Here is a 25,183-nt window from a genome sequence, read left to right as displayed (position 1 = left end):
GGCAATGTGTTCAGCTGAGATGTGGACCGGAGGTGTAGCCCAGGTGAGGGGTGATGCAAGCACATCAACAGATGCTGAGGGGGAGGGCTCAGGAGAGAAACAGAGAGATTCAGGAGATATTGGGGAGGTAGAATGGGCAGCAACCTGATGGCCCTTAGAAGAAGCAGAGGGCAAAGGGGCCAGTGTTTCACAGGTCTCTGGTTTGCAGGACTAGATGCATGACAATTCTGTAAATGAAAAGAGCGAATAGAAGACAGAATGGCTTTAGAAGGGAAGGCGTGATTCATCAGTTTAGGACCTGCTGAGCTCTTTATTAGGAATCAAGAGAGGGGTCTGGATTATGAAATAGGAATCTGGAGACCCCCCAACGTAAGTTCCCACATCTCCTGAGAGCACTTGGGGTCATACTGTTTATGTTCATGCTAGCATCCATCATGCCTTTTTTGAAACTTGAGTTACATAAAAGGAATATGAGAAGACTATAAAAAATAGAGGAAATTGAAGAGAAAGACATATTTTCAGTTTAAGCAATTCAGGAGAGGTCAGGAAGCAGGAAGACATCGGGGCCTCCACCCAGGAACAGAGAGAAAGGACCTATGGAACTTAAACAGGATCAAAGGAGGAGAGAAGGTGTAAGTCTCATTCCTGACATGCCAACTCGTGCTCAAAGCTGTAACCCCTTATGGGAAATGCAGAGGATCTCAGCCTAGGTGGGGCCCTGCGATCTTGCTCACGTATGCCCTCATCCTGCCTTCCCAGGGCAAGTGGATACAGCCTGAGTGTGGCAAATGCCCGGGAGGTGACACACTGAGCAGCGTCATCAGCACCCTTATCTCTTAAAATACCCTCCAGATATGACTGTGTCGGGATCAAGGTTTTGTTCCACTTTGATTCTCCCAGCAAGCTCTCATTCCGTTCCCAGAGCTGGCTTGTTCCTGCTGCGGTGTGCTCTATGTGTTCTTTCCTGAGTACACAATCTACAAACCAGATTTCCAGGGGGACCAAGAGAAAGGTTTTCTTCCTTTGATTCCTTTTTCCATTTTTCTTCTGCTTCAGCACAGCCAGCCCCCCTGTTTGCAGAGGCGTCCCGCGTGGAGGGGGCTCGTGCTTATCAGCTGAGTGTGTCTGTGTTGGCTGACAAGGGTCATCATGCCACAGCCACAGAGGAGGAAGAAGGGAGCCGTGAGTTCCCCCACAGTTGTGCAAAAGGGATCGCCAGTCCACCCAAGCACACTCCTGCCAGCCAAGGGCAGACTCAGGAAAATCAAAATAAGATGGACACTCCCAGCAAGTTAATTCTCAGTGGTAAGTTGAACATGCTGGGAAACCTAAGGGTTGGGTGTAGTTTACTGAAGAAGTGGGTCATGAGCCTTATAAATTGTACTCTTCCTTCTGATGCTGAAATGGAATAAAGTGGAAGAAGAGCAGAGAGGAATTATTTCAACTGCTGAGCGCAGGGCGCAAATCAGTGAAACTCACATGCAAACATTAAATTCTCTTTATGCTACTTAGAGCAATCACTGGCAAGTTAACTGGTTCTTTCTATCGGCGGCTTAGGATAGAGTTTGTCAATATTCTCGGCAATATATTATACACACAAAGATTTGAGGCAAGATGGAAAAAATTAGTGTGATTATGCAAAATTTTCTATTTAAAATCTACCCAGCCATTAATGGAGAAATTACAGACCCCCCCAGTGTTGCCTAGAAGGTTGGGAAGGCAGAGGCAGGGTGTGTGTGTGCACACGCGTGCATGCGTGGTGTCTGGTGTCTGGCTGAACTCGTGGGTGTGTGCCTAACAAGTGTACTGGTAGAACTTTCCTCGTCTATGGAATCACAAAGGCTAAATGTATAACAGTTTCCCTTTGACACTTTTCTCCCTTGGAAGAAAGACTGATGAGAGTGAAGAGTAGATATGTGAGAAGGAAACTAGGCAAGGGAAATGATTTCTAAAATTATTGAAAAGCAGGGATTATAGCAAATATTTTCTTTCCTTTTGAGCTGATAATTAGAGCTTAAGCAATTTTGAGCCAGCAAAAAGAAGTTCATGGGGTGGTGGCAGTGGCAATGCATCTGATTTTATATCTCCTTAGGATTTACTGTCATTCAGGTGCCCAGGAAGATGGGAAGAAAAATGACAGAAATGAAAAGTGGCAAAAGTACCCTCAAATTGAGGAGAATAATGGCTGCTAAATGACTCTGTCCTCCCCTCCAGGTATGGATTCAACCAAAAATAGTGCACAGAGCAAGAGGCAATGTGAGATATTTTGTGCTGCCTAGACATTTTTGAAAATAAGTGGGTATTTAAAGAATAATTGTTAAATTGAATTATTGAATTGGGAGATCATATGTCCTTTAGATTCAATTCTACCAGTGACTGAGCTACATGAAAAAGTACTGGTACATGAAAGCAACCATTCAGGACCATACTTGTACATTTAATGCATTTACATTTTTAAATTTTAATTTATTTTTTATTGAAGTATAGTTGATTTACAATATTGTGTTAGTTTCTGGTGTGCAGCAAAGTGATTCAGTTATACATATATATATATATATATATACACACACACACACTGAATATATACATACATACATATATATATATATATACATATATATATATACTGAATCCTTTTCATATTCTTTCCTATTATGGTTTATTATAAGATACTGAGTAAAGTTTCCTGTGTTATATAGTAGGGCCTTGTTATTCTACCATTTTATATACAGTAGTTTGTATCTGCTAATCCTAAACTCCTAATTTATCCCTTCCCCAACCCCTTTCCCCTTTGGTAACCATAAGTTTGTTTTCTATGTCTGTGAGTCTCTTTCTGTTTCATAAATAAGTTCATTTGTGTCATATTTTAGATTCCACATATAAGTGATATCATATGGTATTTGTCTTTCTCCTTCTGACTTACTTCACTTAGTATGATAATCTCTGGGTCCATCCATGTTACTGTAATAACATTATTTCATTCTTTTTATGGCTGAGTAGTATTTCATTGTGTGTGTATGTGTGTATATATATATATATATACACACATACACACACACACACGCACACATACATACACACATACCACAACTTCTTTATCCAGTCATCTCTCAATGGACATTTGGGATGCTTCCATGTCTTGGCTATTATAAATAGTGCTGCTGTGAACACTGGGGTGCATGTATCTTTTCAAATTTTAGTTTTCTCCTGATATATGCCCAGGAGTGGGATTGCTGGGTCATATGGCAACTCTATTTTTAGTTATTTTAAGGAACCTCCATACTGATTTTCATAGTGGATGCACCAATTCACATTCCCACCAACAGTGTAGGAAGGTTCCCTTTTCTCCACACCCTCTCCAGCATTTGTTATTTGTAGACTTTTTAAATGATGGTCATTCTGACCGGTGTGAGGCGATACCTCATTATAGTTTTGATTTGCATTTCTCTAATGGTTAGTGATGTTGACCATCTTTTCATGTGTCTATTAGCCATCTGTATATCTTCTTTGGAGAAATGTCTATTTTAGGTCTTTTGCCCAATTTTTAATTGTGTTGTTGTTGTTGTTTTTGAAGTTCAGTTGCATAAGTGGTTTGTGTATTTTGGAAATTTGCCCTTGTTGGTTGCATCATTTGAAAATGTTTTCTCCCGGTCCATAGGTTGTCTATTCATTTTTTTGTTTTGTTTTGTTTTGTTTTGTTTTTTGATGGTTTTCTTTGGTGTGCAAAAGCTTGTAAGTTTGATTAGGTCCCATTTGTTTCTTTTTGCTTTTGTTTCTATTGCCTTGGGAGACTGATCTAAAAAAAGTTGGTACGATTTATGTCAGAGAATGTTTTGCCTATGTTCTCTTCTAGGAGTTTTATGGTGTCATGTCTTATATGTAAGTCTTTAAGCCGCTTTGAGTTTTTTTGTGTATGGTTCGAGGGTGTGTTCTAACTCCTTTAATTCATCTTAACGTTAAATGTATATGTTTCTTTTTCTACGTAGGAGCTTAAATGAGATTCTTAACTCAGGGGGTAACATAAATTCTATGCAGTATCTAGTATTTTTTCTTACCAAAATATTTTCTCCTAAGAAATATGCTCTTGCAGAGCAATTTGGTGAAAACCCATAGAACCATAAAAACAAGTAGAACTTACTGGGGTAATCTAGAAAGCAGAATTGTGGCTTGCACAGAACTGGCGGCTCTGGGTCAGTTTTGAATCCTGGCTCTGCCCTTCTCTTGCCATGAGACCTTGATTAATCACCTGCAACAAGGGGGCACTTATAACTCTCTTGCCGGATGATGGAGCTCAATAAATAAACTAAGGAAAATCCTCAAGAAGTTAGTCCATGCTTAATAATATTAGAAATTTAGTCCAAAATATCCTTTTTGTTGATAATGAAAATGGGGTTTAAAGAAAAATTGATGCTATTGAGTGTTAAGGCTGGCCTAAATCCCAGACCTAACTGAACCCCGAGGAAAGTTTCCTTCTGACATCACATCACAACCATGACAAAGTAAATATACCCTTCTCTTCATGTCATACCTTCAAGTCAAAGCTCAAATTCTCCATGATCATTGAAAACCTAAAATGTGCCCAGTCTTACATTTCCAAAGGAAAAGAGACTGTGTGGTGTGACTTCCTCTCATTTCAAAGGGACACAGCTCTCCTCACACAGTTTCTACAAATTGCGTGGGATAATGAAGCAAGTAGCACAGCGGAGGGGTATGGCCTTTCTAATGAGCTGAGACAGAGATGTCCCCAAACAAATGACTCAGGGGGAGGGACACAGGAGGGACTGGCTGACTCTCAGGCCAGGGCTGTGCAAATCTATCTTCTTAGAACGACAGTTGTACTCTGAGCAAGGGGTCCTCTTCGCACATCTGTAGTCACCCACGGGGAGTTCAGATGAAATTAGGTCTCACTTAAATTGGATTTTCTCCCAATACATTAGCATTTGTACAATCTTGCCAATGCTTGGAAACTTGCTAATTAGTAATAGGATGACTTCAATAATGGTAATAGGATGGTTAAATCATGTTTTACTGCTGTTGAACTGACCTGTATCAAGACTATCAAGGGGTACTTCTTGTATGTATGTTCAGTTTTTATTCTGGTGGGCACAGCTTGGTTGGCAAATAATCTACTACTAGAAGTTGGTATCACAATGACTTTTTCACTAATCTGAGGAAATGGAAATTTTAAAAAGTACACCAAAATGTTTCAATAAAACTGTTGTTTTTCTGATTCACTCAGTAGTGAAGTATTGGCCCAAAATGATGTATCTCTTTAATAAGTAGTAGGAAAAATAAAGCTTTAGTGAATTAAGAGAGGGACAATTCTTTCTTAAGAATTATCAAGAATTAAGTAGCCAGAGACTGAGGTTGAAAGTATTTAACTTCGTAAGGCTCTTTCCCCTTCCTACTACACAAAGCTTCAAGTATTTCCAGAAACTGAAAAACAAAAAACTGAGCTGGAATTAAGCAGCATAACTTCTGGAAGTCGGAGCTAAATTGTCTCAGCTGTATCTCTGGATTGTTTATTCGACTGCAGTTTCAGCCAATGCTCCTGGTTTTCTTTAGATCCTAGAAGTATGGATATCCATGGATCTCACATTCCTGCTTTATCTCTCCTCACAAAGAGGATCACCAGTTGGTCCTCGCAGAATCCTTATTAAATGGATGAACTTAATACTTTTAAATCTGCTTAAGCTTTAGACATCTGTTACGTCCCTGTATAAATTAATTGCAATAAAATTTGGCTACATTTGTTTTCCAATTTAATTGGTGTGAGAAGTCAGAGTTATGTTTTTCATTAATAATTACTCACATGCACAGGAAGGAAAACAGATTTAGCTGCAAATCCATATATCTCTGAACTACTTCTGTTAGTATGTACGAATGTAGCAAAGACATCACCATCACATTAGGATTTTTATATTTCATAATCTAATCCACCTACAAATGAAGTAGGCTCACAATTTCTCATCTTAAAGAAATGATTTGATTAAAGAATAGTTCCAAGTTTACCATTTTATTCAGGCTGAAATACTCATTTAGTTTAAGGAAATATATACACCTCTTCAATCCTATTTACCGGATCACGAAGACCAACAATGATGAACATAGCATCTAGTTACACTGGCTGAAGAATTAAGCCCCTATAAAAATAATGGGAGCAAATATTAAAGTTTTAAAGCTGCAGAAAATTTCCCCCCAAGGGGAAATTTTTAAATATTTAAATCAACATGCAATATCATTGCACCCCCAAGTGGAGGTGCTGATATCATGAAATCATCCCTGTAAATCCAGCAGCGAGGTGCGGAGGAAAGCTTGGGGGAACGGCGCAGAATCCGTCGGCAAACCTCACTGGGAGGAAACTGGGAGCTGTGACGGCTGTAGAGTCCAGCTCCCCGGACCTGGTCAGCACCTCGGCCGTCGCGGCCACGGCCGCATCCGTGCCAGAGGGGACCCTCAGCGCGCCCCAGGAGCGCAGCAGCCGACCGGCAGCGGCGCAGACACGGCCGCGGCAGAGCGGAGGGAGTGGGGGGGCCCGCCGCCAGGCTCCCGCCGGGCCCGCGCGCTCCTCCGCTGTGTGCGCGTCTACTGGTTGACTTTCTTTTCTGAGAAACCTATGAGAAACAGCAGGAAAATGTTTCAGATTCAAAATTAAAAATTCATCTCTCTTCTTCTGGCTGAAGGCTAACAAACTTCGAGGTTGGCCAGAAAAAGAAGTATTTTATTCATGAGCCCCTACGAGTTTGCACTGAGAAATCAGGCGGCGGCAAACGGAGGGTTATTCTTTTCGGCACTGACATACGCTCACCATTTGGTGAGCTCACCTGAGGCCTAGTTCTAACCATGCCCGAAGAGGAATAGTCTATTCTCATTCTCGCTGGCATTTGGTGGCTTGTATTTGCTTATGAAAGTAAGTCACATGTGTTACTATTCGGTTCAGTACTCACCCCAGAGAAAGAACCGCCAAATAAATTAGCTTAAAAACCCATAGAAAAGATCACAGTTCTTAAGGTGTGATAGTGTATCACGAAAACCGATACCGAAAATTTGGAATATTTTCGTAGGACCAGGACAGACTGCCACAAATAGAACCACAGAAAAGACAAAGTCGATGAAGTCTACTTATGGTAACAGGAAAAAAAAATCATGTTATCGCCAAGAAATAGGGTGTTTTCCTTATTCATGGTAACAATTTAGTGTATCTTAAATGTTTTATACTTGCTGTTCTGCATTTGGTATTTAAAAGACACGCTAAACCAACATTTTAGTAATAGGAAGATAAGAAGTTACTTTTCCAGGCTTAAAAAATATTCTTCTAAGAACTGTGGCCATTACATTAAAAAAAAAAATCAACTGGAAACCATAAAACTCCTAGAAGAAACATAGGCAGAACTTCTTTGATATACATCGTAGCAATATTGTGTCCATTTTTCTGATCTAGGCCCTCCCTATCTATTTGTCTATCTACCTGTATCTATCCATACAGACTGCTAATTAGAATGTTTTGTCTTTGCTTATGAAATCAGTGTTTTAATAGGAATATATTTACCATCTGTATTTTCATATGTTGCTGTACATGTAAATATGCTTTTGCACTGTATTTAATAGTCCCTTAGCAAAATCACTTAGTTTACTGCTAAGCTGACCTTTAGAGCATTAAAGGTGAGGTGTCATTTCTCCTGGAATTCTTTTCTAACAATCTAGAAACAGGCATAGATTTATCTTCCTTTAAGTTTCATTAATCTTCTCTATTAACCACTGGCGAGATAATTAAGAAAGGAACGTATTTTACAAAAGAAAAATATTACTGATATTTTATCCATCTGTATTGAAAATTCTGCAAAGCATAGTCTCTAAGTTTCTTCTCTTACATTTCTTAAGTAGTTTTTACTATTTACACTGGTTCCCTTATCTCTTCATACTATTAGAGGCTGGAAAAAATCCAACAAATCGAAGCTATTTACTGTTGTAAAGTCATCTGTAATGTTTAGATATAGACAGTTATAAAGAGAAACAAAGTGAGAAATAAAGATTCTGGCTTTCAGGACAGGACCATCAGAATTTATTTAAATACTATATGTGCAAAATACAACACTATTATATTTTACTTAATGTAGAGCATGGGGTGGTCCAAATTGCTTCGTGGTTATAATGTGGGCTTTGGAGTTAGGCTGCACGGGCTTGTCTGTGTCAGCTAACAACTAGCCAGGTGGGGTTAGACAAATTACCTTATTTCTTTGCTCCTCAGTCTCCACAATTTAAAAAGCAGGGACAGGAGCAGTCCTCGTTTCACAAGGTCGCTATGAGGGTTTTGATGAGATGATAAGTATAAAACACCTAAAATACAGTTCCTGGCATAGCTAGTGTTATGGGGTAAATTGTGTCCCCCCAAAAGATGTGCTTAAGTCCTTGCCCCTGGTACCTGTGACTGTGCCCTTATTTGGGAATGGGGACTTTGCAGACATAAGCAGGTTAATACGAGGTTATACTGGATTAGCCTAATCCAATAGCACTGGTGTCCTTATAAGAAGAGGAAAATTTAAACACAGACAAGGAGGGAAGACAGGCATGTGAAGACAGAGGCAGAGACTGGAGTTCTGCTGTGACAGCCAAGGCCATCTGGGGCTACTAGAGGCTGAAAGAGGCAAGAAAGGACCCTCCTCTGGAGGCTCGGAAGGGGGCGTAACACTGCCAACCCTTGATTTTGGACTTCTGGCCTCCAGAGCTGTGAGAACATAAATTTTTGCTGTTTTAAGCCACCTAGTTTGTGGAACTTTGTTATGGTAATGAGTTCAGTCAGTATTCAGTTAATGAGTTATTACTAGACATTGGTAAAGGCCAATTATAGTGGTTGGGCTTTGATCTCTGTATTGTAAAGAAATAATTGTGTTTGCTCACAACACAGTCTCACATCCCCAAATTTCGTGCCTCTCCAACTATGTAAGAGTTGAGCTCCACCTCATTAGACAGAGTTCAACTCGGCACCATATGGAAATTTTGGAAGGTCCAGAAGTGACTGGCGTACAACACAGGCAGAACAACACAGCCTTCTGACGTTCCACAAACGAGGAAATAAACAAGCTGTTTTCAAGGTTATGCTGACTCTATTGTGCCATAATTGTTCCGGAAACATGGAAGTCATTTGGCATCCCATTCTGATAACAGATAAAATGAGATTAAAATGTTCTTTGTAAAATCATAGGTTTAAACAGAAACTGGAACCCAGTGTGGGAAAATGCCATTATTTAATGCTATGAACAGGGAAAGCCAAGTAAGTCTCAAATAATTCGAAAACCTTTATTTAGATCTTTAGTTCCTGAAAGAAGATTTGATTTCAGTGTGTCGCCAAGGTACTCTAAAAGAACCACAGATGTAACTGAGAGCAAGGCTGGGAATTAGTTGACCTGAAGACTGTTCGATGTGGTACTCTGTACCTACCGACCTAAATCCTGGGCCAGGGAGGACCCTGCTCTGGCCTCCTCCAGCCAGACTCCCCCCCCCCCCCCACCCCACAGTGTGTCTGCCTTCCTTTAGCATGAGCCTGTGGCTCCTCCACTCAGACCCCCAAATTCTCTGCCGAGTGACCCTGGGTCTGCTTCCAGGCCCCATGTGGTCCTCTTCCCTAGGCCCGAAGCCAAGGAGTGCTGTTTATGAGGTGCTGAGGGCGATATGGGTCAAGTTGTGATGTGCTGTCTGGACTGTCCTCAAATTCACCTTCAAGACCCCTCAGAGAGGGAGGGTGGGAGGAGAAGGTGGTGGACAATGGCTCTGGTCTCCTGGTGCCACTGGGTCCTGGCAGAGCTGGCTGGACTCTGAGCAGTCCGAATTTGACTCTGGCCTGCCAGGATATTTATCAATAGGAGGACAGACTATACTTCAATAGCTTCTAAGCTTGAGCCATAACATTTAAATATTTATACATAAAGTATGCAATTCTCCTTGCATTCTTGCCCCAGACCCTGGCAGTGTTACAGGAGGATCTAGTGCTATCAGAGAAATTCGCCCATGATGCACCCACTGTATCTTCTAACAATCACAAGGCTACCACTCTATAAATATTCTATGTATAGACATAAGAGCCACTATTTCAGTTTAAATTATAAAAAAAAGGAATAATTGCAAAAAAAAAAAAGATACTAGGATAAAGTACCTATATATACCTACATATATTGGGGTCAGAAAAATAAATTTGTCAGGAGTCATAGGAAATTAATAAAAACCAAGAACTAGGACAATCTATAAAGTACACTAATTGATGTTAACTTAAATATCCACATTTTTGAAAGGATCCTTTTCATTTAAATATAAATAACATATTTTAAGTCTTTATTATCTGAATACAATGTATAGTGGTTTTAAGAAATAGTTTCTTTGTATAGATGATCAGAAACAGAGTCTAATTTTTTCACTCATTTTTCTTTCCATTGCTTGATTTTTGGTATTTCTAGCCCAAAACACAGACTATACTGATCATTTGTGTATGTATTCTTGAATAGTGCAGAATAAAAATATTAGTCATATAATAAGACAACAAAAAGATCTGTATCATAAAAAGATTTTTAAACCCACATTTGTTTAACAATCAATACCTCAAAATTCTTTTTTAGAATTTGGAGCAATTAGGTTGGACTTACAAATCAAAAGGAGCTTTCCGATTAAATGAAACAAAAAATAACAAGAATCAGTACGAAATTAAATGATGGCACGTGCGATGTTGGTGACAAGGGTGATTTCAGAGCGTCTGACAATTCTCATGACCTAGCCTGAGCTTTGAGATAGTGTCAGCTTTGGGAGCTGGAAGAGGAGCGACAGGGATCCCGAGCAGGTAGATTTTTAAGGAAGGGATTTCTTTTTATGGTGGTCCCCTCGCCATGATCAGCCCTCCTCACCTGCTGCAGACAAGCCACAGGCAAGTGCAGGGAGGGACAAATTTTGGACAGTAACATACCTTTTCAATTTCCACCAGGGCTGCCCAAGCAAGATCCAGGTCATAACACATTTATTATGCACTTACTCTTACATAGTACCAGCTACATAGTTCTTTTACCTGTGATATCCGAAATGTCAAATGAGAAGCACTGGTAATATATGCTGTGAGTTCTTAGGAAGGAGAGATCATTGAGCATTAGATACTAGCTGTATAATTAACCAAGTTAAGGCCCCCAGGCTTATTTTTATATGTATTATTTTAGAAATTTTTAATATGGTGAGAGAGGTTGATTTTCAAGGGCACTACAGGATGTGATTCAAAGCACAGGTTTTGAAGTCTTATACACCTGGAATCTAAGCCCAGGGCTCAGTCTTCTTAACTCCTAATTTCCTAATTTAAAAACTTCCTAACTTCCTAATTTAGAGATGCTACTTAAATTCTCCAAGCCTCAGTTTCTTCATCTGTAAAATGGTGTAATAATAAAACCTACTTGATAGCATTGTTGTGAAGATTAAAACAATGTTTTAAAAAATACTTAAGTTCCTACATAATAAGGGTTTATGTTTTATTATAATTTTATGTCTGTAGACACTGATACAAAGCATGTTTATACATCACAAAGCTCTTCTATTTCTTCCCAAGTAGGCAAGAATCGGTAGGTCTCACACATTGACTATAAAATTATATTTCTGCATATTATTTAGTTTCTGAAGGTCATCACAATTCATTTCTATTTTATATAATCATTAGCTTCTATTACATTGGTCCAGGAAGAATCCAGTAGTGATATATAAATGGCTTTAAGAGGTTATTGAAGTCTCTACTGGGTAATTGTACTTTTTACTGATTAAACTTCAATTCAGGAGGAAATATTTTTAATATTCATCCCAGACCAATGTAATATAAAATGGAAAATTATAATCAGGTGAAACTCAGCTGTTAGACAACAATGGATTTCAAAAACACAGGCATTATGCAGCAGTCATTATGGTTAACAGTATGCCTTTCTATTAAAAGCTCTCTCTTATGACTGGAACCCCAAAATGTCATTAAAACCAATGGTTATAGTTGTAATAGAAAGAAAAGAAAAAAGAAAGTGCTACAGTTTTCTGATAAATAGGTATACATTTTCTTATAAAGTTCTCACTTTTTATCTTTCTTCTCCATAATGCTACTGTAAGCTATGGCCTTTGCCACTCCCCATGGTTCTCTGTACAGCTGTCCAGGTTGTGTACTGCACAACTCTAGGAGGCTCTGTTTACATAAACTACCATGAAGGACCCTTTGGACTTGTGAAGTTCACAACCTGCAAAGCTACAAGTGGTATCTGTGGCTCCCTACTTCCACTCCATAATGGACCCCTTGCATTAAAAACCAGAATTCTGTGATCTCAGATCTGAAGTAAATGAGATTACATTTTAAGTATATGGCCTGAAATTGGAATATGGCTCATCTTCAGCTTTTCTCGATAGATTCCAATCTCTGGAAATGAACAGCCTAGAATCACAGGCATGTGTCACATGGATTTTAAACATGTGGCAGACAATGCCGACTTTTGACTATACGTGATGAGACTACAAGTGGGATTATGATCATAGCCCAGTTTACATAGCACACTCCTGGGTGGCCTCGTGAGACCACAGAAACAAGTGGTAGAAAGGATAGCACATTCTGGAAAGAGAGAGGAGAATGTTAAACCAAAGAAAAATAAGACAGAAGAGTACTCTTAGTTGTGAGTACCTTGTAGGTGACTTTTTAGTTCTTCCCATAGTACTTCGAGGTGGGTATTGTGGGCAACTCTGGCCTAAATGTGGAGTCTGACATTTAGTCATTATGGAACACAGATCTGAGCCTTGGGTTTCCTCTGTCTGTCTGCCAGTGACATTTAAAACATCTGTCTAGCAAACCCAATCTGGAATAGTGGCAGCGCATGTGTCCTTTGTAGGAGAATTTCAGAGCTTTGTTGTTGTTGTTACAGTATGGCTCTGCTGGCAGTTCTCATGTCGAACCCCAGATGGAATACTGACTCTGAGACCGCCATAGGAGCAGAAGCCAGAACTGAGATCCACGCATGTCTGCATTCCAACATTCTCTTTTCCTAGAGGAGTGCAGTTTCACCCCAGGTGCATCACATTAGAGTTGTGTATGCAGCATAGCTTTAGAGTAGGTACTCCCAGAGAATGAATGGATGTTGAGTAAACATCCCCCCAAAGATCCCATTGAAATGTAAACATGAAAGAATGCTCACTACAGCTGTGGTCTTACCATTTGCCTTGTGCTGCGCATCTGGCGGAAACTGGTCAGGAGCATACCACTGATAGTCCGGCTGTGTGGGACAATAAAACGTTACTGTAGCAGGGTGGGCTTCCAGCAAAACAGAGTGGCACGTTAAAAATATAACCAAAATGTGTGGCTTTTGTTACATGGGCAACACAGTAGTAGTTTCTATCGAAACCTGTTGCCAGTCTTGCTCACCTCTCTTACCTCCCTCATCGTTACTACCATCTCCCTCCTCCCCTCCTAAATCCACTCTGTGTTTGGCCAGAATTTCTTCTTCTTCGGGACTGTGGCTTTTTTGGGAAACAGATGTGTTTGCGATATGTGCAGAAGTATAAACACTCTTGTAAAACTTACTATGGCCCATAAATAAAACAAAACAATTTACCAGCAACAAAGACTCTTTTTAAAAGCCTCACCCAGGAGGAAACAGGAAGACCCAGGCAAAAATTTACACGTTTCATGTTTTTTGTGGTGGTTCAAGGAAGAAATCTAAGCCATTATGTGAGGACACAGCTAACAGAGGCTCAGGATGTTAAAGTGAAGAAAATCTGTTCCTCTGCAGACTACTCTAAACTGCTCAGATAATTCAGACTAGAGAGGCAGCCAGAAGAGCGGGCAGACCTGAAGTCTTCTCCTGGGATTTTCTCCTAGATTTACACCAGTTAAGAACTGTGAGATATTGAACATCAAGAAACATGTAAAATGAACTGCATTGAACAAATCATAAGCTATAGACTTGAATTTCAAAACAGAGTTCCAAGGTCAGAATCTTTGTATTAAACTACTTGGAACAGAGCAACTTCAGCTTTACCTGCCCAGGAGGTGGGAAGGTCTTCCTGTCTTCCTGCTCCCCGTCCTCTGGCTTACACCTGCCTCCTACCTCTCCCCAAGACACAGAGAATTCAGACCTTTTGTTCTGTTATTCAATCACCTCCTGAAAATAACTCAGGAAAAATTTCTCCAGCAATGAGCCAATCGAGAACATTTTACAGGACTGCCAGACCACAGAAAGTAGCCCAACAGTTCAGTTGTCTGACAAGACACTAAGAAATGCTGCATTTATACAGTCTGACCCCACTGGACCCTCACTCAGACACCTAGGCTCTTAGCTGTTTTTGGTGCATGAAAAAACGCAAAGAGGAAGTGAGATCACTTCTGTTTTTCATCTTCTTGTTTATTTTTAGATGTCTCAAATAACACATAGGATAAGTGACGTGAGCTTCAGTTTTCTATTCCAGGACAGTTGCCAAAAGAAGGTGAATATACCACAATTTTGCAAACACCATCACATGTGCTTTAATACAGCCTTAGAAATAAGCATGAAACATGAAATATGCTTTTAAAGTGAACTCTGGGAGTTTCTGTAAATTCTATCATCATACTGAACTGAATACTGCCTGAAAATGTAGCCATTATAAATGGTTTAAAATCTTTTCCAATACAGACCTTTATTTGGTGACAATTTTATGTGATCTGGACTGTTTTGTCTCTTATAACTGATAGAAAAATTTGTTGAGCTTTTATAGCAGGTGAGTTTCTGCCTTCTTTCCACAAATGAAGATTTGAAGAAAACAGTCATTTTTGCTTCTAGATAAACTTGAATGACTCATTGGTTTTATAGTTAAGCTTTCACAAGAATATTTCCCCAATTCTCCAACCTGTGCTAACTCCTTAGTAAACTTCTCTCTTTTTATGTTTCCCACAATATAAATTTACTTCTACATTCTGAAAAAAAAAAAAAAAGTCTAAGGAATGAGTCCTGCATTTGGAGATTCCCAGAAATGTTTCTAGTGCAGAGTAAAAATTAAGCAAACAGATAAAGAAGAAAAGGAAATGGAGGAGGGAGAGCAGACAGAAGTAGCAACCAGAACAACATGACAAGAACCAAACTCTCAGCTGTGCGCCGTGTCACACCAGGGTCAAATAAGAGATGCTCATTAAACTCCAAAATCCTTCTGCCACCCAAAGAGTCATTATCTCCTCCCTTGGGAAAGCCCTCCCTTGGGCTTTGAGTCACACTCAAATGCAAAAGTATGAAAAGTTTCAGGCAAACGAGAACCATGCACGCTAGCTAAGTGCTCTTCTCGGAAAATCCCTAGTTAAAATCCCAGATCCTTTGCATAATTAGAAACACAGCTAATAGCAACTAAGGAGGAGGGGGTTGTCTGAGCTAATCCAAAATGCAGGAAAATGCGTCATTTACTTCGTGCCTAAAGAGTCTGTGTAGGCAAATTAGGAAGTCGGGACAAGTACCCAGACCACGGGGAGGGCGGGTGGAACGCTGCTACTGAGAAGGAAGGGGAGGGTGCTGAGTCTGACTTACTCGGTTTGATTGTCCAGATCAATTCCACTTACAAATAATTGCTCCACTCTTCATTTCATTTTGCCTGGGTAGATGCAGTCATAGCAACTTAAGTGGGTCACTTTTTCTTGGATCATTTAAAGAATATCCTTTCAATTGGAAAATGTCAAAAACTATTTTGCACAGATGTAGCAATTTAGTAGTTCAATATTAAGTTTACAACTAAAAAGGCATCTCCCAGACTGGTTTGCTATATTCACTTCGCTTTATACACAGACATGTCCCTTTGGAAGAGTCAGTATGTCATTAAAAACAATCCCATATAAAATGCGATACGTTCATTCAGGGAATGTTAGCTCAATTTGATGCCTTTCAGTTAATTTATTCATATCTATATGTCCTGTGGATACAGTGTCCCAAAGATAATTATATTGCACATTGACCATTGTTAACTCTGAAGATTAGAGGCTGAGATAAATAGGAGCTCTTTATGCAGATAAAATAATGTGTCAAAATTCCAGAGGCAGACATTGTTTCTACCAAAAGAGAACAGCAGCACACATTAGAGACGTAAGCCATTGTTTGTTGGATGAGAGCTCTACTTACTGGGTGCTGCTGCAGATCCCGCATGGCCCCAGGAACTTCCGGTCCACGTGGATCCCACACAGGGAGCTTCAAGCCGCAGTTACAGGTTGGGAAATACATCTGAGGAGAATGGTGCTGCCGGTTCACCGGGAGTGGGTGAGATTGCAAAGTCACACTGACACTCACTTTATACAACCACAAGGTTTGGTTTAAATCTTAAGGCTTAGCCTAAATCTGGCATAATCGTGAGTCAAGAGAGGAGACCTGTCAGTGTAGACTGTGGATGGATACCAGTGAAGCTCCCAGGCCAAATTCTCCTTAAGGTAAAACCTTAGTAATTTTTCTGTGTTGAAGAAGTTAAAAACCCTGGAAAGGTGTCGAGAGTGAACTTTATGTTTCTCAGTTATCTTCCCAGGGTGTCCTTGCTTAAGAAAAACCAGCCATTAAGCCAAAAAATACATTTTCTTAAACTGCAGCCAGAGACCCTTCTGGCATAACTAAAGTCCAGAGAGGAAATTAGGAATTAAGAGAAATAATATTCATTCCTTAAGGCTACTAGAGAACAAGGTAGAAGGCTTCAATGCCCAAGAAGATACTCTGCTTTCTCAAAAGAAGGCACAAGTCTTTGGTGTAGTTTTCCATTGTCAACTGGTTGAGCAACTTCAAGAAACACCAAGGAAATGTATTTCCTAGGTGTTTGTGGGTCTATGAAGAAATTTCCATTCACACGAACATACACTAAAGCTTGTGCTCCTGGTAACATGTTCTGTAAAGCGTGTGTTTTTCATGAGCATTAGGGTTGAGAGACCTTGGTGATACTTAAGCATTATCTCTCCACTGACGTTTCAGTTGACCATGAAAAACATGGATTGTTCTTAGGCCAATCTGTAGCAGAGCTTGAATATGCCTTTAATTGAATCCGTTAGAAACTGCTGTCCTCGGGAATAAATGTGTGAGTAAAACCTAAAGTTGGTATTTCAAACGTGACAAGAGGGTTGATGACTCTAAGGATCAACATACCTGTTTTAATTGCCTTTCTAGTTTTTCTTTCTCCATCTGACAAGCTTTGATCTGTGGAAGAAAACAAAGGCATTTGTGTATCAGAAAGAGCTCAAGTGTCCTAAAGCTATTCTTAACCTAGCTCGCGGTGACCTGCTCAGAAGCCCAAGGGTGAGGCACTGATAACAGTAATGCCAATGAAGAGTTGAGTTTTGGATTTTCCAGACACACATTGGTTCTACCTTGACATTCCCAAATGAAGTCTGGAAAGCTTGCTGGCTAAAAATTGTTATTCCAATTTGTTGGTGCCATTGTAACTCTCAGTTTTAGGTTGATCTATTTAGCTATATAAAGATATAGACATAGATATTAATATAGAAACAGCATCTACTGCTTACTGAATGTAATTGGGATTGATCAGTGGCACATTCAGAGGCTTCCACAATAAATTTTAGAAGTTGCATATGCACTTAATACATGCCAGACACCGATCTAAGTGCTTTACGCTTAATAACTCACCTTCAATTCTCCCAGTACCCCTATGTGATATGTAACATTGTTATTCCTATTTACAGGGGAGGACACTGAGGCATGAGATGCTGAGTAACTTGTTCAAAGTCACACTGCTATACTTCATGCTTCACACTATTTAAAGCCCAACCTTAACTAGCAGAGTCACCTACCTGGAGTTCCCCCAACATCTGGCATAGCAAGGGAAAGCTGGTTTTTCTTGGACTCTTGAGTCATGCCATTGTCAACCCTACACTCAATGCTCCACATCCCTGTGAAGCATGGTCAAATGTCTCCTACTGTATGATATTCTTCCAAGTCCCACCTACAGAATTATTCTCTCCTTCCTTGGTCCTCCCATTTAGCATTTTACATTTACTATATGACTTTTCAGGTCCAATGTGTACTAGGGACAGTCAATTCTCATCATTTGCATCAGTTATGTTCTATAAAGTCACTATGAACACTTAAATAGCAAATACTGAACCATGCATGACTCCCAGGGAAATGCAGGCTTGGGTTCCTACCAGCCCCTGGTCATGCCATTTTTGTTAACTGATTAATACATTATCTTGTTCTATGTGAATTTCTGTTAAAGTCACCTTATTTGATGAATATTCTAGATCCATTAATATTGAACTCATGGCCAACAGCACTATATTCATCTCTAAATGAAGCTTATCGGACATGTTTCTTTTCTCTGTAAAGCACGTGACAGCCTTCCTGTGCTCGGGAACATGAGAGGGCGCTTTGGCACGATGCTTGGGGGCCACTTTAAAAAATGATATCACCAACAAAAAGCACAAAAATGGGGAAAATGTGGCACTAAATAGTCCATGAAAAAGACGCTTCTTACAGGATGAGGACTGAAACAAGCATCACCTTGTGGACCTCAACTGGGAACAAGTGTTTCAGGAAACAAGTTTTTTGCTGCTCTATGCAAGTTCACAAATGACCTTGAAGGTGGCACAGGAGTTGATTTGGGGGTGACAAATATATCTTAGGGAGTAGGCAAACTTGCAAAAATGAAATCTGCAAATGGATGGACTATACATGTCCCCCTCATTATATTGTGAGTCTTTTAACAGCATGGATCATTTTTTAATTCCCTTACAGCATAAAGCTGACTGCTTTGCAGAAAGCAAGGATCAAAACTAGATTATGAGGCATTGAATGTGGCATGCTAATTATACAACTAAATGAAACTATTAAAAATTCCCCTTTCAATAGGCTATTTATGAAATACCTATGAGCCATGCCTTTAGCTACATGCTTTTGTAATGATTTTTTTCACTTAACCCTGAGAACAACTTTGTGAAGTTATGAGGTATGTATCATCATCTATATTTTACAGGTGAGTATACTGAGAGAGGTTAAGCAACATTTTTAGAGACAGAGGCTTCAGAGTCATAAGAAACATTTTAGAGATCATATAGCCCAACTTTGCCATTTTGCAGATGAAGAAAAGGAAGGACAGAAAAGTTGAATATTTGCTCGAGGTGCTCACTGATTGTCAAAGCAGGCATGAACAGACTTTTATCCTTAAATTTCTTCTAAGTGTCTTTCACTTCACCACACCGACTATTTTACCAGTCATTGGCTTAAAAATTCCTCAGTGATAGGAACAACTAGTGCCGGACTGACCTAAAAATTCCTTTTTGGTCAGATGGTCCATTTGGACCACAGTGAATATACTATTCAAATAAAGCAATGCCAATTCTTTAAATCATGGCATTTAATCTGTTATTACTACATTTAACGTAGATTGTTAAACTGACTGGTACATCCTATGAACTCTATCATCTTTCTATCTGAGTGAATGAGACTGTTGAACAATAAATGCTTGGACTATCATTATAAAGAAAAATTTGATATTTTTAACATACCACTAAGATCTTCCCTTAGTTCATAAGCACAATTATACCATATTGTAATTAGACAATACATTAATTTTGTTGAAATTAATCAAAAATTACTTTACAGATGACACAGGAATGAAAATTATTGTGGATGATGGTCTATAACATACATAGAGGGTTGTGTGTTTCCAGCAATACTAGAACTTTTATAATGGCAAGAACATTGCCAATCTAGACAAATATTTGTCATCAATCTGAACTTACTGTAACAGAATGAATAAAATTAAAATTTGGCAGGAAGTAAAATAGTTTGTGTGGTGACAACTTAGAAGAAATTAGGGCAACTCTGCATGTAAGACATAAAAATTGAGAGGTAATTTTCCTCGCCAAGAGCAATCAGAATGTTTTTTCAACCATTGTTGTGTAAAGTAGGTTGCATGAATTATTTTCAGAAAATCATTGTATTATATTTTACCACTATCTTATTCCTTCTAATTTCTTAGAAAGGAAATGGTTCTGCTAAATAATTTCCCATGTAAAGTTAGGAATTTCAATTTAGTCCTTGAAAAAGATGTCAAAGAAGAAACTAAATTTAATTCACAATCTGTTATTAGGAAGAAGAGGATGACAAGTAGTTAACATTTCTCCTAAGATTAAGAACCTTGAAGCTGCAGAGCTGTTAGAGCATGTACCATAATGATTTCTGATTTATTGAAAAGCATTGCATAATTTTGCAAACTAAAAATTTTGTGGTTCATTTTCTTTTCTGAAGCTAAAATTGTGTTAGCTACAGTTCTCTCATTAACATCAAGATTTACCCATCACAGCAACTTCCTGAGTCTACTTTTATATATATTCTATTACACTTAACTTCAATATGCTTGCATTGAATATATTCGGTTCCAATAAACTGGTTACCATTATCTGGCTTTCTTGAGAATGCTCCAGTTACATTAAATCTAGGAACCTACTGAACAAAATTCTTGGTTTCACTAGATATATAAATGACATTAAGAAATATGTATGTTTTTGGAGACAGGAACATTACACCACAGCCCTTCAAAGAAAATGACAAGAATATAGAAACAACTTCACTGTACTAGAGTGTTTCAGCTTTGAATCTGAGTGCTAGGTAGTTCAACTCCCATTCTACCAGAATAAATATTATGAGAAAAAGATCAAAAGAACTGAATTTTATCAAGACTTTGGAATCCAATCTCTTGGGTAAGTCTTTAATATATTTATGTTAAAAGAAATGCCCAGTCATTTTCATCTCCTTACAAGATTGTTTAAGAATGATTTCATCCCAGGTGCTAACTTCTCAAAAAAAAATCCATCAATTAATGGAGGCCAAAAAGTCTTGATTTTTTTAAAGTGAGAAAATAAAAATAAAATACACATGTGCTGGTAAAGATTGCTTTGACTTATACCTGAGAATTCAGCTTATTCAACTGGGATTGAGAAGTTTGATTAATTTGTTGTAGCTCTTCCTTTTCTTGATTAAGTCTTTCTCGGTCTGATCGCTCCTTTTTGAAGTCTTCTTCATATATTTGCACCTAGGAAATAGTAACTTGCTGTTACTGTTAGTTTCCTTTTCTCTTAAGCCATTTAAATGATTTCAGAAGGGGTGCTATCTGGGTCTGTCCAGTCTGAGACATTTCTAACCTCTTTTCATGAATATTTCTTCATGGTAGGACTCCATCTTGATACATAGGACTATAATTTTATCTTTCACTTTGTTTAGAATGGCAGCTCTCACTTTTTCCTCCTTGGGCATATAACAGGAATTCAAAAGTAAAGTAATAATATGGATATTTTGAAAGAAAGTCCCCTTACCCATTATTCAATTTCATTATTGTGATGACACCTGGCCTCCCCCTGGTCACTCCAAATGTTAAGTGTCACTGTTTTGGAGCAAATCATCCACCCCTATGACAAGACTTTGATGTACAAATTACTGCTTGAGGGTCTAAAGACAGTTTACTGACAATAGCTGTTAAGTGATGTCACTAAATATTGACATGCCAAAGTTTCTAAATATACATTATGTTGAGCACAAAATAGAAATGAAAGGCTCATGTATGTAGGAAAGCAAACAATGCTTGTTGAAAGGTATTGACCAGAGTTGCCCTTTAGAAGTATTGTGGGGGTACATCATAAAAAAGAGTAACATTTCAGCTGGAATGCCTCTCGAGAGGTACTCCAAATAGTCCAGAAAAGTAATCAAACAAAAAAAACTCCATATTTAATTATTGTTGTTTTAATCGGCATCGTGTTGACCGATGGCTAGAGACTAGAATACAGAGTTATGAAAACAAATGAAGCTTAAGGAATGAAGCAAAGGAATTCCTCTAAAACCAGATGTAAATTACAACTTACATGGGAACCTAGTAGCTAGATTTTTGTTTAGTAATGTTAATGTGAATTGCATCATCATCACCAACAGTGAAATAACCTTTAACTAGAGGTTTATCAATTTTAAGTCAATAATAACAGAACTAAATGTAGTAGGCAAGAGAGGAAGAAGTTAAACATTATATATGGATCTAGCTGCAGATATGCATATTTAATTTTAAGGCTTTATTCACCAGAAGTGTTGCAAGGGAACTAAACCCAGTCAAGCTGACATTTTGTTCTGGAGTTGGTTTTTTGGGTTTTTTTGTTTATTTGTTTTTGTTGAGAGCTGAGGTTCAGATACAGAGAGAGTTAAACCAATGATCAGTGAATAATTACCAGAGGCATTTGAAGGGGATGAAGATCAAGTGATTACAACTGAGCAGTCTTTATCAAATACAGCACTGACAGCAATGTCAGCACTTAGGTGGCCAAGATTTGAGCTCAGTTCCTTTGTGGATTTCAATCCTTTAGGGTTCCACACAGCACTTGGTAATGTAATGACTGTGGGTACCTGATCAGAAATGTGCACAGTTAAAATGTGAAAGCAGAAAGTTAGCAAAAGAGCCACACAAAAAATAAGGAGAAGGATTCTGGTCTACTCTTGGGGATTATGAATAAAAGAATACCTGTCATTGTCTGTGTCAAATACGAACTGTACCATTACTGTAAACTCCCTGCTCAAGAGCAGCTCTCTTGCACGTGGTGAACATTAGATGAGAGCACTGAAGATGGTTCAAGTGTCTGAACATAAGCAGCACTTTTTTCAGAGGAATCCTGGCTAGCGCCAATGGTACCTTTGGGGTTGAGAATTTGCCAGAGTTTTAGCACTCTGAATATTACCCTTATTCCCTTCATGGGTTTGTTTTTAAGCTATATATTTGATCCTGGATGTATTGAAGCAGATTATCCAAATGGGGTTGACAGAAGAGAAAATCCAACTTTACCATCACATGCTCTGATTTTTTTTTTTTTTAGGCTTATAGATAGGCTAGTTCCTATAAAGTAATAACAATAAAGCAAATAAAAACAACAATATCAACAAAATCAGAGTTGCTCAATTCTTCCATGTATCGCATCAAGGATCCTTGTAACTGGCACTTGCTTAGCGCAAAACAGCCAATAAGTCATACCCAGGAGCAGCAGAAAAACAATGGCTCTTTGTCCTATGAAATCTTCTCCCCCATTGCAAATGTACTGTTGACAGTGTGTGTTCCAGGGATTGGAATTCCTTGATCTCTTTGTATTCATCCGTATCACCACAAACTGTTCCAGCCCTTTACCTGTACTAGTTTATTTAACCTCTCATAGGAAAGGAGATGTGATGCGCATGGGTGGCCGCTCAGCTAAGTTAGCTCCAACTGGCTGAGCTCAATTTAGACTCAGGTAGGTTAGGCCATGCCATATCCCACAGCCGTGTGCTGCTGTTACACACAGGAGCTTAGGGAGGGCATCCTTTACTCTTGCTGTGCACTTGGCAACAGGGAGTGAAGCTGGGTAAGCGGGAAAGAGGACACCATTGTGCATCAGTAAATTCCTAGGTGCTGTCCTCGTGTGGGGCTAGATGAACAGGTCTGGCTCTTCAGCGGCTACGATCCGTGCAGAGTATTCCCTTTAAAACTGCCCTCTTTGTTCAAAAGCCTGGAGGCTTGCAGCTACAGAATAACAGCCCGCTGCTACCATCTTCTGAGAAGGTACAGAGTTTGGGTTCATAGTGTCTTCAAAATGAATCACGTCTCCATGAAACTCTCTAGACCCAGTGCTAATAGAATCTCACCAAAAGGTTAATTAGCACGCTCATCTTTTAAGAGTGCGATCTTGGACAAGCCACTGAACCCGTCTGAAACTCAATTTTCTCTTTTGCTGTGTGTGTGAGTGTTGGACTAGCTGATCTGTATTTTCCCATAAAGTTTTAAAATTAGGTAATCCTAATTAAAATACATGCAAAAGCTTTCAACACATTTTGAACAAGACTTCCAAAAACGTCTAAAGGAGGATGAACAATAAGCACTAAATTCTCCACATGGTCGTGCCACTTTCAACTTCTCACCTGCTGTTTGAGGACCTCCATTTCTGTCCGCATCTCCTCACGGCTGCACTCCGCTTCAGACTTCCCCAAACAGTCCTCAGAAGGTGAAGAGCACTCCATTTTCAAGGCATCCTGCAGAGCCTATGTCATAAGATAAGCACATGGGTGACCTAAGAGTCGCCACATCATACGAATTCCTCTGCAGTCACTTCAAATGCACGCCCAAGGTAGAATTTCACTTTTAATGCTACTTCCATCATTGAATAATTTTCTTCTTTCTGATTTTCTGGCACATATATATATGTGCCAGAAAATATATATATATATATATATTTTTTTTTTCAGAATCTCTGTCTATTCTCCACGATGATGCTCATGATAGTCAACTTTCACTGTTACTTAAGAGAGCTTTGATGTTAGAGCCCCCTCCACATAGCCAACCACGAAAGAAAAATAGTTCTATAGCCCTTCTCTAGATTCTCTGCTGCAGTCAGATATACTCTCTATCAATTAGGCTCAAACTTTAGGCAGCATCAGAATCACCTGGAGGCCTAGCAAACACTCCCATCCCTGGGCATTGCCCCCAAGGATTTTGAATCCGTAAATCTGGGGGTAGGATCTGAGAATCTGCATTCCTCACAAGCTGGGGCTCCTGATCTCAGGTGACATTTTGAGTAATATGTTTCTGCTATGTAACCACGTGCCCAACAGGAGAGTGGGAACCTCACAAAAATGGGAACCCAGGCAGATTCACTATCCGTTAGATGCATTGTCCTTTCTGCTCTGTACTCCTTTGGCATACCCTGCCGTGGCTTAGCCACAGTCATACTTATTCTCCAATAAAACATCCACTAGCCCACTACAGGGTGGAGAAAGAGAGTGATCTGCTTTCTTGACATTCAGTACAACTTGGGTGTTTTCATCGTGGGGTAAGGAGGTGAAGGAAATGAGACACTTAGATTTGCCAACCAGATTATCATCCTTACTCATAAGCCCGTAGTACCCACACATATACTCTACTTTGTCAGATTATATAAAAGACATTGTCTCTGTTCTAAAGACTTTGGGTTCATGATGAATTCAATAAAATGGCCATCAAAAATTGTGACAGAACATAACTCACTCATCCTGTTGTGGTCTCGGAGCCCACACACAATATGACTACTCACTTATTATCAAATGAGTCCTCTATGCAAATTTTAAAAGGTTCACTTTCAGAGCTCCAAGAAGTCAGTTCCTTTATATTTCTTTAGTAGCTTCAATGATACTCATTTGATGATACTATTAACTCACTT

The 25,183-nt window shown here is 39.2% G+C and overlaps 1 protein-coding gene across 4 annotated transcripts in view; it reads right to left on the bottom strand.

Moving 5' to 3' along the window:
• Positions 1 to 6,000: 6,000 nt before the first annotated feature.
• The window catches only part of TNIP3 (TNFAIP3 interacting protein 3), an 82,146-nt gene continuing 62,963 nt past the window's right edge, over positions 6,001 to 25,183 (bottom strand). For 3 of the 4 annotated variants that reach the window (XM_064477182.1, XM_064477278.1, XM_010985536.3), the window contains 6 exons: positions 23,910 to 24,029; positions 20,896 to 21,021; positions 17,118 to 17,168; positions 16,119 to 16,232; positions 13,196 to 13,256; positions 6,001 to 6,614 (listed from right to left, as the gene is read on the bottom strand). In XM_064477182.1, coding sequence (XP_064333252.1) covers positions 6,586 to 6,614; positions 13,196 to 13,256; positions 16,119 to 16,232; positions 17,118 to 17,168; positions 20,896 to 21,021; positions 23,910 to 24,029 — 501 coding nt within the window. In that variant the 3' untranslated portion in view covers positions 6,001 to 6,585. The remainder of the gene's footprint in view (positions 6,615 to 13,195; positions 13,257 to 16,118; positions 16,233 to 17,117; positions 17,169 to 20,895; positions 21,022 to 23,909; positions 24,030 to 25,183) is intronic. The other variant, XM_064477227.1, reaches the window with a different exon arrangement.

The sequence above is a fragment of the Camelus dromedarius genome, chromosome 1 (assembly GCF_036321535.1).
Source record: "Camelus dromedarius isolate mCamDro1 chromosome 1, mCamDro1.pat, whole genome shotgun sequence".
Taxonomy (NCBI): Eukaryota; Metazoa; Chordata; class Mammalia; order Artiodactyla; family Camelidae; genus Camelus; species Camelus dromedarius.
Note: the sequence above shows the minus strand (reverse complement) of the source record. Positions and strands in the feature narration are given on the sequence as shown.